Source organism: Colobus angolensis, unplaced genomic scaffold (genome assembly GCF_000951035.1).
Source record: "Colobus angolensis palliatus isolate OR3802 unplaced genomic scaffold, Cang.pa_1.0 Scaffold46, whole genome shotgun sequence".
Taxonomy (NCBI): Eukaryota; Metazoa; Chordata; class Mammalia; order Primates; family Cercopithecidae; genus Colobus; species Colobus angolensis.
The window spans coordinates 13173088-13184437 of record NW_012118043.1 but is presented as its reverse complement, the minus strand read 5'-3'; the positions used below and the strand labels follow the sequence as shown (position 1 = coordinate 13184437).

At 38.3% G+C, this 11350-nt stretch overlaps 1 protein-coding gene across 1 annotated transcript in view; it reads right to left on the bottom strand.

The window, feature by feature from the left end:
* TOPBP1 (topoisomerase (DNA) II binding protein 1) overlaps positions 1 to 10805 on the bottom strand; it is an 80992-nt gene extending 70187 nt beyond the window's left edge. Inside the window, exons 1-8 of the mRNA XM_011958203.1 lie at positions 10643 to 10805; positions 9921 to 10011; positions 7898 to 8032; positions 6715 to 6858; positions 5596 to 5777; positions 4216 to 4412; positions 2022 to 2201; positions 1136 to 1302 (exon numbers count right to left, since the gene is read on the bottom strand). Coding sequence (XP_011813593.1) covers positions 1136 to 1302; positions 2022 to 2201; positions 4216 to 4412; positions 5596 to 5777; positions 6715 to 6858; positions 7898 to 8032; positions 9921 to 10004 — 1089 coding nt within the window. The 5' untranslated portion in view covers positions 10005 to 10011; positions 10643 to 10805. The remainder of the gene's footprint in view (positions 1 to 1135; positions 1303 to 2021; positions 2202 to 4215; positions 4413 to 5595; positions 5778 to 6714; positions 6859 to 7897; positions 8033 to 9920; positions 10012 to 10642) is intronic.
* Positions 10806 to 11350: the final 545 nt, after the last annotated feature.

The following is an 11350-nucleotide window of genomic DNA, read 5'->3' as shown; positions in this document are numbered from 1 at the left end:
CCTGCCACAACGCCCAGCTAATTTTTTTGTATTTTTAGTAGAGATGGGGTTTCACCATGTTGGCCAGGCTGGTCTTGAACTCCTGACTTCAGGCATCGGCCTGCTTTGGCCTCCCAAAGTGCTGGGATTACAGGCATCAGCCACCATGCCCAGCTCCAATTTCCCTTCTTAACAATAAGGTAGGGTTAAATTTTTGCTACTCTGTGAAAATTAATGCACAGCCAAGTCATTCTACAAACAGGAATACATTAAGTTTTCCAATCTAAGACAGCTGAAAAAGTATAGTGTATGATATTTCCATCAACAAACTCATAAGACAATTATTCATATACTAAAAAATTAAATAGCCCAAGAAATACCAAACAAAGCAGTGGCTTTAATGGTGAGGAATACAGACTTTGGAGTAGATAACTGGCCACTTAATGTCTCTCTGTGTGACTCTGAACAAGAATTTTAATTCTCTAAGTCTTACCCTCAAGATAATATCCATTTTAGAGTTATCTGTGGGAATTAAATGAGATTTTATATATGCATTAACATACATAAAATGATTAGTACAGTGTCTAATACACTGTAAACACTTAGATGATAGTTATAAATAAAAGTCCAAACCTGGGCAACATAGTGAGACTTTGTCTCTACAAAAAAATTTTTAAAACTAGCCAGGTGTAGTGGCACATGCCTGTAGTCCTAACTGCTCAGGGACTAAGGGCTGGCTGATGCCCAGGAGTTCGAGGTTACAGGACGCTATGATTGTGCCACCGCATTCCAGTCTGGGCAACAGAGTGAGACCCTATCTCAAAAAAATAAAAATAAAAAATCCAGTAAGTCGTTCAGAAACTAAGTGCTCTCAAAATACAGCAGATGGAAAGATTAATGTAGTTAGGAGGGTTAAGAGAAGAGTTAAAACCTGAAATGAACTTTTAAAAGGTAACAGAGGAAGATACCTCACAGGCAGAGGGACTCTTGCAGCCAAAGGATGGACATGGTCTAGTAAGCACATCTACTTAGCTAGAGTGGAGAGTTTACACAGGTAGTAAGGAGCAAGCCCAACTTTGAAGGGTCTTCAAAGTCAGGCCAGGAAATGCTAATGCATATCATCACTTACTGCATGTATTATATAATAAAGACGTACCCGACAACCATCTAATAAATCTTCAGGTGCTTGAAATGCACTGATATCCAGATTTTCTAGATTTTCAAGTGTAGGCTCCAGTTTGCTGTTAAGTGAATTACATATTGATTCACTTATGCAACTTGCATTTATGTTGGAAATATTGCTGACATCTGAAAGAGTACGACCTACATATTTTGAAAACATGTATAAATTTATAGGAGATAAAATAATCATGATTATATATTGTCTATGGATTAACTTTTCTTACAAATATAGGGCAATAAACAACTTCCAAAGTAAGATTCAGGGGTGTTTACTGAAATCTTAGTGGCAAAGTATAAAAAGGGAAAATGAAATTAATTAAGCCTCCTATCTTATTTAAATGAAAATAGATTTAACACATTTTCCTAATAGTGTCTTGTTTCCCATAAAAATCTGAAGTTGCTGACTTTAAGGTCCAAGAGGCTTACATTTGAAAAAATATTCTAAACATTTTGCCAACACAACACCTACAAAATAGAAACAGTTTTAACTTTTATACAAATACAGACGATCTATAACAATTGCAGCAAAACCGTAAATTAAGGAAAGATTAATATATGCATGTCAGTAATGTTTAAAAGATTAATACTTGTATCTTAAGCCTCCATCTACCATTGTTCTTAATTTCTTTAATCATCTTTTGCATTACATCAGGGTATAAAAGAAAGCATTCATTCATTCTAAAAAAAAGTCATGAACAGTTCAGTACTAACTTTTTACACAATTTGACTATTATACAATTATGCCTAGAAGCATAGCAAACAAGAAAAAGAAATTCCCTATCTCAGTGATTCTATTAACATGCTGATTATTACACAGAAATATGACTGTCTTTAGAATATTTAATCTCAGTGAGACTCACTATCAATTGTGTTGATCTGGCCAGTAGGAGTTGAAGAATTGGGCATAGTCTTTGCTTCTGGTCTAGGTTCTGTCTTGTACATGGATTCATCCTGACAAAAACCTTTCTCGATACTGTCAAAAAACCACTGCGTGGTCACACAGTGTACATTCCATCTCTTGGCACACTCATACTTCTGACCTGTAGTGTTAAGAAAGAAATAGAGAAAACAGGAGAAACCAAGAAATGAAAACCATTAAAATCTATCTTTGCAGAAATATTCAAATTATAACAGGTTAATTTTTTTTTTTTTTTGAGATGGGGTCTCACTCTGTTGCCCAGGCTGGAGTGCAGTGGTGAGATCTTGGCTCACTGCAACCTCCACCTCCCTCCTGGGTTCAAGCGATTCTCCTGCCTTAGCCTCTGGAGTAGCTAAGATTACAGACATGTGTCACCACATCTGGTTAATTTTTTTGTATTTTTAGTAGAGACGGGGTTTTACCATGTTGGCCAGGTCTCAAACTCCTGACCTCAGGTGATCTGCCCGCCTTGGCCTCCTAAAGTGCTGGGATTATAGGCGTGAGCAACTACACCTGGCTGTAACAGGTTATTTTTAAAACCTATCAACAAAATTAAAGGTACCAGTACTTACTCTTAAACAGCATGCTACATAGTTTATTACAAAGTAGTATTTTAGCTTACTGCCTAATTATATTTTCTATGTGTTGTATAAATACACATGCCATGTGAGAGGGTTTATCTTTTACACAAACTGCAGGAAGACAGAAGCAACTGTGGGGTAACTGAATTAATACTGGACTTGGGTTTGCATATAGGCTCCATCATTTACTTTCTTTAAACCAGCTTGTACAATGTGAAAATTGTAAATGTGTGCAATATAATAAATTCCAACTTTGAACAGACCATTCCAATGTCAACAGGCTTCTACTTAAAGTCCAGGATAGATAAGCCAATAGATAAATTACGTTAAAAATATGTATCTTTTTATTACCTTAAAAATCTTTAACACAATGTATTTTGAAGGAGTATCATAGAGGAATTGAGGTCAATATGTCACATGAAACGTTTTTTGGCATTCTTGAGAGAATCAACAATGAACAGTCTTCAGATTCAGAATAAGAACAGCAGTATCAACTCTACTCACAGTGATTCTATCACAATTGGCCATACCCAAAGTTCTGACTTAAGGACAATTACCATTTAATCTTAATTTCTTCTCAATCTAGGTAGCTTAGTAAAACACGGTACACATATAAAAGGCAATCATAAAAACATTAACAAAACTCATCTTTTATCAATTTGTGTATATTTTAAAGAGTGCTGATAAAAAATCATCCAGAATAATGTTATGGAACACCAAACTTAATAGCAATTTTAAAGAATTTTTCTAGTTGGTAATTTTCTTTTTCATTTTTTACTGCCTCATGTTCCGCAAGGTGTGTCTTCCAGGTAAAACCTGTAGTTCATTCAGTCAAACTAAAACTGAGTTAAGCTTTTTTAAATTAGTCATTAGAAAGAAATGCCAATTAGCTATATTTATTAGTTTTCCTGTTATTTACCCAAACTTCTTGTCATTATTTGGTAACTGTGTGAGGAACATTTTTAAAAAATCAAAAGATACAAAAGTAAGCTTAAATAAAACATCACTAAAAGTTTTTGGGTTTTTTATACTTACTCAATGACCTGAATAAATATGAAAAAAAGTCATATAATCGGTTTATAGATTGTGACCCAAACTACCTTTGCAAGATGTTAGAGAAAACAGTATCAAACTAGATTAATGACATGTCAGAAGTAAAAGCTGTTTTGTAAAGATTTTAAAATATTAAATACTAGTGGCTGGGCATGGTGGCTCATGCCTGTAATCCCAGCACTTTAGGAGGTCAAGGTGGGCAGATCACTTGAGGTCAGTTAGAGGCCAGTCTGGCCAACATGGTGAAGGCCCGTCTATTAAAAATAAAAAATTATCCAGGCGTGGTGGCAGGTGACTGTAATCCCAGCTACTTGGGAGGCTGAGTTGGGAGAATCACTTGATCCCGGGAGGCAGAGGTTGCAGTGAGCTGAGATTGTGCCACTGCCCTCCAGCCTGGGCAACAGAGCAACACTCTGTCTCAAAGTAAATAAACAAATAAAAATAAAATATTAAATACTAGAGAAAATGTTTCATTTGTCCCTCTGTGAAACACAGTTTTACCTTTTGGTTCTTGCACAATGAGGTGTGTACATTCATTCATTTTCAATTGTCCCATGTATTGACCTCCATGCTTAACTGTGAGTTGCTGAACTTCCTTCCTGTCTAAGCCACATAAGCCAGTCACACAGATTATGCAACCAAGAAAAATAGGACACTTGAAATCTTCCATGTTTATATCAGTATATCTAGTTATTTTTCTGTGGGAATCAAATGGTTAAAAAAGAAAATATTAAATTTACCAGAAGAATAATGAAAAACAACACAAATACCACTATTGCTTTCCTCATTTTTTAGGATTTAAAATCATTTTTTTACAAAGGAGAACCACCAAACAGAATTACACTAATTGCTCACCAAGTTCAATAACATGTCTCTAATACAAAGTAATTGTTTCAGATACAGTCTCTCAAAACCATTTTAAGGGAAAAATATACATTTCCTTAACTCTAGCCCTTGCTGGTCACAGTGATGTATTTTCCAAAATTGTAAGTCTGAATCTCTACTTAAAAACCCAAAGGTAATTTGGTTGCCTATTAGAAAAACGAACTTTTTAATCTTCCCATTATTCTATATAAGTAAAAGCAATGATTTCTGGCAAAATACTAACAAAAATATTATTATTCTGTTGCCATGCAAGGCAGATGTGCTGATGAAGTAATCACATTGGGAATGAGAGTTGCTGACACGGAGACATACTTAGGATATGCCGGATGGTGTTGAAAACAAGCCCAGAAAAATACCGATATAATTCATATGTCAATAGAATTCTGTGGTATTTGGTCTTGTGGTTGTTTATCTAGTTGCAGGGGAACTAAAGTGTGCCCCTTGAAATAAACTCTAAGCTCCATGAGGGGACTATCTGTTTTGCTTACTAAATATAACTAAAGCCTAGCTCGGGTCAGATATGTAAAATGGGCTCAATTAACATTTATTAAATGACCACATCTCAGCTGATGACTTACATATGTTTATATTCAACCTTACACATACCATCTTTTGGAAGGAATGCAACTGCCAAAATGACTAATTTATTCTCCATCTTAACATACGGGGATGGAGTTGAAGGATAATGCAACATAAAAGCTACAAAATTGCCAAACTCGTTTTCGCAATATTTCAGAAACATTTACAGCTGAGAACTTTATCACCAAAGCAATTATCACTCTGTAGCTAATGATAAACCCTTAGCCCATTCTATGCCTGTCAACTTATGTCTTGGTAATAAGAGCTTGTAGATTCTGTTCTTCTGTTTTCACTGGAGAAAACAGTAATGATACTATTTTTTTCCCTGAATGATAAATCCAAAGAGTATATCACATGCCAAAAATGACTGAATGCATCATTTTTCAAATCTAGAAAATATAAAAATGTCTTTCTTACTTCTCTTGTGACTTCTCCCAAAGTGTTTTTATCCAAGAGGGAAGCAAAATAGGTTTCTTCAGGTTTGCAGCAACTAAATATTTTTTGCTACCAACTTCTCCCGCAATAAGGTGAGTAACTGATACGTTAAGGTCTCTGTATACTCGTCCGCCCATCATTTGTACATATTTATGAACTTCTTCCTGCAGCCCCAAAAGAGAACACATTAATACTGAAGCAAACAATATTGCTTCCATTTTTATACACTATCTCATAAATACATTTTGCTGTTGATAGTTTGAATACATAAGTGTTACATAATATTATAAAGTTAAATAATTAACCAAATTATTTTTTGGGAGATAAATATGAATTATATTTTAAAAAGATTATTTTCCTATATTTATCCCTTTCAACTCCATGAATGTATTAAACTACTATACAGAGCATGTATAAATCTTTGCTTCTATATATTTTAATATACATGTGTTTTTTAACAACATAAATTGTATCTACATAATATATATAGATATATGTTTTAGCCAGGCTTGGTGGTACATGCCTGTAGTCCCAGCTACTCGGGCGGCTGAGGCATGAAGATTACTTGAGCCCAGGAAATCAAGGTCGCAGTGAGTCGTTATTGTGCCACTGCACTCCAGTGTGGGTGACAGCAAGACCTTGTCCCAAATATCTATATATATGTATTTCTATAGCTCTCTCTCAGAATGATTTTTGTTTTTTGTTTCCGAGATGAAGTCTTGCTCTGTCGCCCAGGCTGGAGTGCAGTGGCGTGATGTTGGCTCACTGCAACCTCCGCCTCCCCGATTCAAACAATTTAGAATCCTTTTTTTAAAAGGCTGTCCACCTATAGTGGAAAAAAATGTAAGTGATTAAAAAATAAGTGTCCTTTTAAATTAAAACAAAAAATTTAAATTAGCCAGTTTTCAACAAAACAAATTCTATATTCAATTTACTTAAAAAATGTATATGTATACATATATACACACTGTGGTTGTATATTGAACTTTGTTAAAAGTCACGAACAATAAATGGTAGGTCTTTTAAGTTATCTTCTATGCAGTGAAAAATTAAGAACAATAGATACATAAATTGTTCAATCATGATGAGATCAATATCTACCCTTTTTTCTTTTTCCAGACTTGTACAAGATATGGTTACATCAGACATAACCATATTATAAACTGGATGTTCAGCTCTTGGGACACATTGCTGGTGGTGCATACAAAATATGACTACTTGTGGACCAACAATTCTGCAGCCAAGCTACGAAAAAGAGAAAAGCTTACATGAGTTAAGAAGGAAAAGACCACCAGTCTTACCAAATTACATTTTGTAACATTCACCAATTCTTTACCAAAGTTTATGACCACTGTGGAAAAATCAGCAAATTGTTATAAGAAAAAAATAAAGACGACTATATAATTTCTCAGATATACTATACATTAAACACTCACACACAAAAGCAAATCAAACAATGCAAACTATCAAAAGAAATAAACTCCAGGCCAGGCACAGTGGCTCACGCCTGTAATCCCAGCACTTCAGAGGAGGCCGAGGGGGGTGGATCACCTGAGGTCACGAGATCCAGACCAGCCTGGCCAACACGGTGAAACTCTGTCTCTACTAAAAATACAAAAATTAGCCAGGTGCAGTGGTGGGCACCTGTAATCCCAGTCTCTAGGGAGGCTGAGGCAGGAGAATTGCTTGAACCCAGGAGGCGGAGGTTGCAGTGAGCTGAGATCGCGTCATTGCACTCCAGCCTGGGCGACAGAGTGAGACCCTGTATCAGAAAAAGAAAAGAAAAGAAACTTCAAGAGCCCCTTTCACTCAAAACTGCCTTACTGCTTACACCTATAAGCCCAATACTTTGGGAGGCTGAGGTGGGAGGATCACTTGAGCTCAGGAGTTCAAGACCAGCCTGGCCAACATCGAGAAACCCTGTCTCTACTAAAAATACAAAAACTAGCCAGGTGTGGTGGTATACATCTGTAATCCCAGCTATGCAGGAGGCTAAGGCAGAAGAATCACTTGAACCAAGGAAGCAGAAGTTGCAGTGGGCTGAGATCGTGCCACTGCACTAAAGCCTGGGCAACAGAACAAGACTCTGTCTCAAAAAAAAAAAAAAAAAGAAAGCCTACTGTAACATAATTAGCCTTTCAATCCTGGTCTTGCTAAACCAAAAGAATGCCAATGTACTCATAAGTTGCATAATACTTCATAATCGGCAAAGAATGTATGTCTATTGAAGCAAAGATAAACCAAAAAACAGACTACCAAAAGAACACACTAGAAGTCAGCAAACCTTTTTGAGGTGATCAAAGACAATGCCACTAAAAGGGTCACAGATATAAAGTGATCTGTCATTCTCCTTTATCTTCAATGCCTCTTCTTCTGTAATAATCTGAAGATATTCTTCTGACTGGAATTCCTTTATGGACTGAAAGAAAAAATAAAATAAGAATGTACCTGAAATGACTCCCCTGTATTTAGGTCCTATTCAAATTCCATCTCAAATCCAGCCTTTTCCCTATTGAAAGTCACCATCATGTTTTAGACCTCTGCAGAAGGCTCCCAAATGGTCTTTTTCCCTTCCTTGCCTAAATCTGTGCTCTACACAGCAGCTAATAATCTTCTTAAAAACACAAGTCAGATCATGTCACTGTCTGCTCAAAACCTAATATCTTCACACCGCACCCAGAATAAAATCCACATTTCTTCCTATAGCCTTCAAGACAACACAGTCTGGTTCCTGCCTATCTTCCCACCTTTACCTCCTACTTCTTGTCTCCCTTGCTTACTCTATTCCAGCCACTCCCACTTTCTTGCCAGCCCTGGAACAAGCCAACCATAACCTCATTTAGAGGCTCTGCTCTCGATCTTGCAGCAGGGAATACTCTTTTTCCAGGTTTTCACCTGACTTAATCCCCCACTTCAATCAGGTCTGCTTAAATATCACCTCCCCAGAGATGCCTATCCTAATCATGCTTTCTCAAATACCCTTCCTCTACCCTTTTAGTCTATTTTATTTAAAAATACATATATATATATATAGTTTTTGTCTCTCTCCCCTGGAAGTTTCATTATGTATCTTGTTTGCTACTATATCCTGATACCCAGTAAGCACTCAAAAATGTTGTGAACCAATTCTGCGGTCCTTATGTTAAATACAGTAATCCCTTTAAAAGTGTAAGTCAGATCAAGTTTACTCTTCTGATTGAAACCCTCCAATGGCTCTCCACTGAGAGAAAAATGGCCCACAAGGCCCTACATGACCTCTTTACCATTATTCTCTGACACATTCCTTAGCACTCTTCCCCCATCCCTCACTTACTATACAACAGAACACTAAACTTGGATAGAGACTACAGACACTTTCCCAGGGGCTGTATAAGGTTGCTCTCTCTCCCTGAAACATTCTTCTCCAAATATCTGCAAGGTTATCTCACCTCCTTCACGTTTACTCAAATACCTTTTTCTCCATAAAGCCTACCCTGATCACACCCTATTTAAAATTATAACCCCCTTTTCTTCCCACCCCCAAGAAACATCCTCTGGAACCCCTTAACCTGTTTTGCTTTTCTCTCTTCCTAATTTATCATATCTGATTAGTGTCTATGTCCTCCTGCTAGAATGTAAGCTCTGAGAGAACAGAAATCTTTGCCTGTTCTGATCACTGATAAATTCCAAGTACTAGAGAAGTGCCTATCAAATCATGAACACGTCAATAAATACTTGCTGAATGAATGAAATTTTTAAAAATCTGCTACAAATCTTCTCAAACTTTAATGCACACTGACGATCTTGTTAAAAATGCAGATTCTAAGTGGTAAGTCTGGATTGGAGGCCAAGATTCTGCATTTTGAACAAACTTCCAGGCCATGCTGATACTGCTGAGATCTGTGAGAAGCAAGGCTCTACATCACCTCTACTACCATCCAATTATCACACTGTACATAATAAAACATAATTTTTAACAATTAACCAAAAAATTTTCAAGTATGACCAGTATACGACTGACTCAAATTTTTACAGCACACAAAGGACCACTCTGGTTAGGAGGCAAATAAAAGCAACTTAATTTCCAAGAACTGCAGGTCAGTCACATTAAACAGCAACGTGATAATAGACTTCCAGCCCCCCGAAATACATAATAATGTACTTAGATCAATTCGAAAATATGTAATAATGATATATCTGTATTAACGTAGACTATTAAATTATTATGAAAGTGAACTATCTACTTCTAAGACATAAAGCCCAACAAATCAAAAACACTTAAAAACAAGAAAATGAATTCACGGTATTAAGACGTTTTCAACTCTTACCTCGAGAGCTTTAAAAAAACATTTGGAATTGTCTGAAGACTTTAAAAACTTCACAAAAAACGGTTCTTTGTCATTTCTGGACATTTCTGAACTGTCAAAATAAAGGAACCATTAACAAGAACAAAACCACATTAGGTATAAAGTTCCACGTTTAACCCACCTATTTTTCCACGCAGACAAGAATGCCTAAAGACAGACATTCTGGCTCTGCCGGTGAATTCGTCAAAGGCGTTTGTAAGAAACCCTGGAATGTGGGCAAAGCCAAAGAAAAAGATAACACCACCAATCCTTGCAAATCAGAGCAAAATTAACCCAAATTGAATACACTGAGGAGGGCCCTGCTATGAAGGCTCTAAGCCCTCTAAGCCAATGGACATTCAATTGCACTTGTTTTATGGATACACTGAATGCATCTGTCCCTGCGGATACCCACGGCCTGCGAGGTTCGTTCACCCCTCAGTAAACAGATTTTAAATATAAACATGGAAGCCAGTTAGCATGGTCTTGCCCCTGCATAAGGCCAGATGCTCCGGTTCCCAGCTCCAGAAAGAGGCCTGGCTCTGAGATCACGGAAGCCACGTCCTTTAGGTGTCAAAGGCCCACCCGTCAGTCCCAGGGCCAGTTACTAGGACAGGAAAAGAGGGTCCCGAAGGCCACAGAAGGCATCGCGAACCCCAGTTGGGGCCGGGGAGGAGTGAGTCCCCACTCCGCGCCTTACTTACCTCGTTGGAGCCTCGGGGTCTCCGGGCGGCGAGTCGGGGGACGCGCTGCCCGCAGGACGGTGGCTGGGGTCGGGGGCCAGCCCGGCGCACAGCCCCCTCCCCCGACTCGGCGCCGCCCCTACCCCAAAGCAAACGCTGGAGAACCCGGAAATTGCCCCGAACGGGAACCGACTTTCGCGCCAACCTCGCGGCCGCGCTCGCCTTTTCCGGTGGAAGTGACGCCATCAGCAGCTGCCGCAGGAGAGCGGAAATGTCAAAAGTGAAGGTGAGCGGTCCGTGGGCGGTGGGGCTTCAGGGAAAGCTTAGGCCTGATCCCTTGGGTTTAGGGCTTTGCTGGGCAGGCCTAGCCTCCGCGGCGAGTAGGCCCAGCGCCGTCGGTTCAAGAGGTAGGACCACACGCCAGGAATACTCCTTTACTGTTAAAAAAGCCACGGAAAGAAAGGATGTCCTCAATAGATACTTACTTTACATCTGCCTTATACCAGACACGCACGGGAAAACGTATTATCCAAAACAATTCCTTGAGGCAAATAGTGGTAGTTCCATTTTGCAGATGTAAAAATGGAGGAAGTTAAATGATGCGTTCAAGGGCACACGGCTAGTAAGTGGTAGAATTAATACTGCATCCAGGTCTTCTAACTACAGACTGGCTGGATTCCCTCCAACACAGCAGGAATAGAATCACTGCCTAACACAGCCACAAGATGG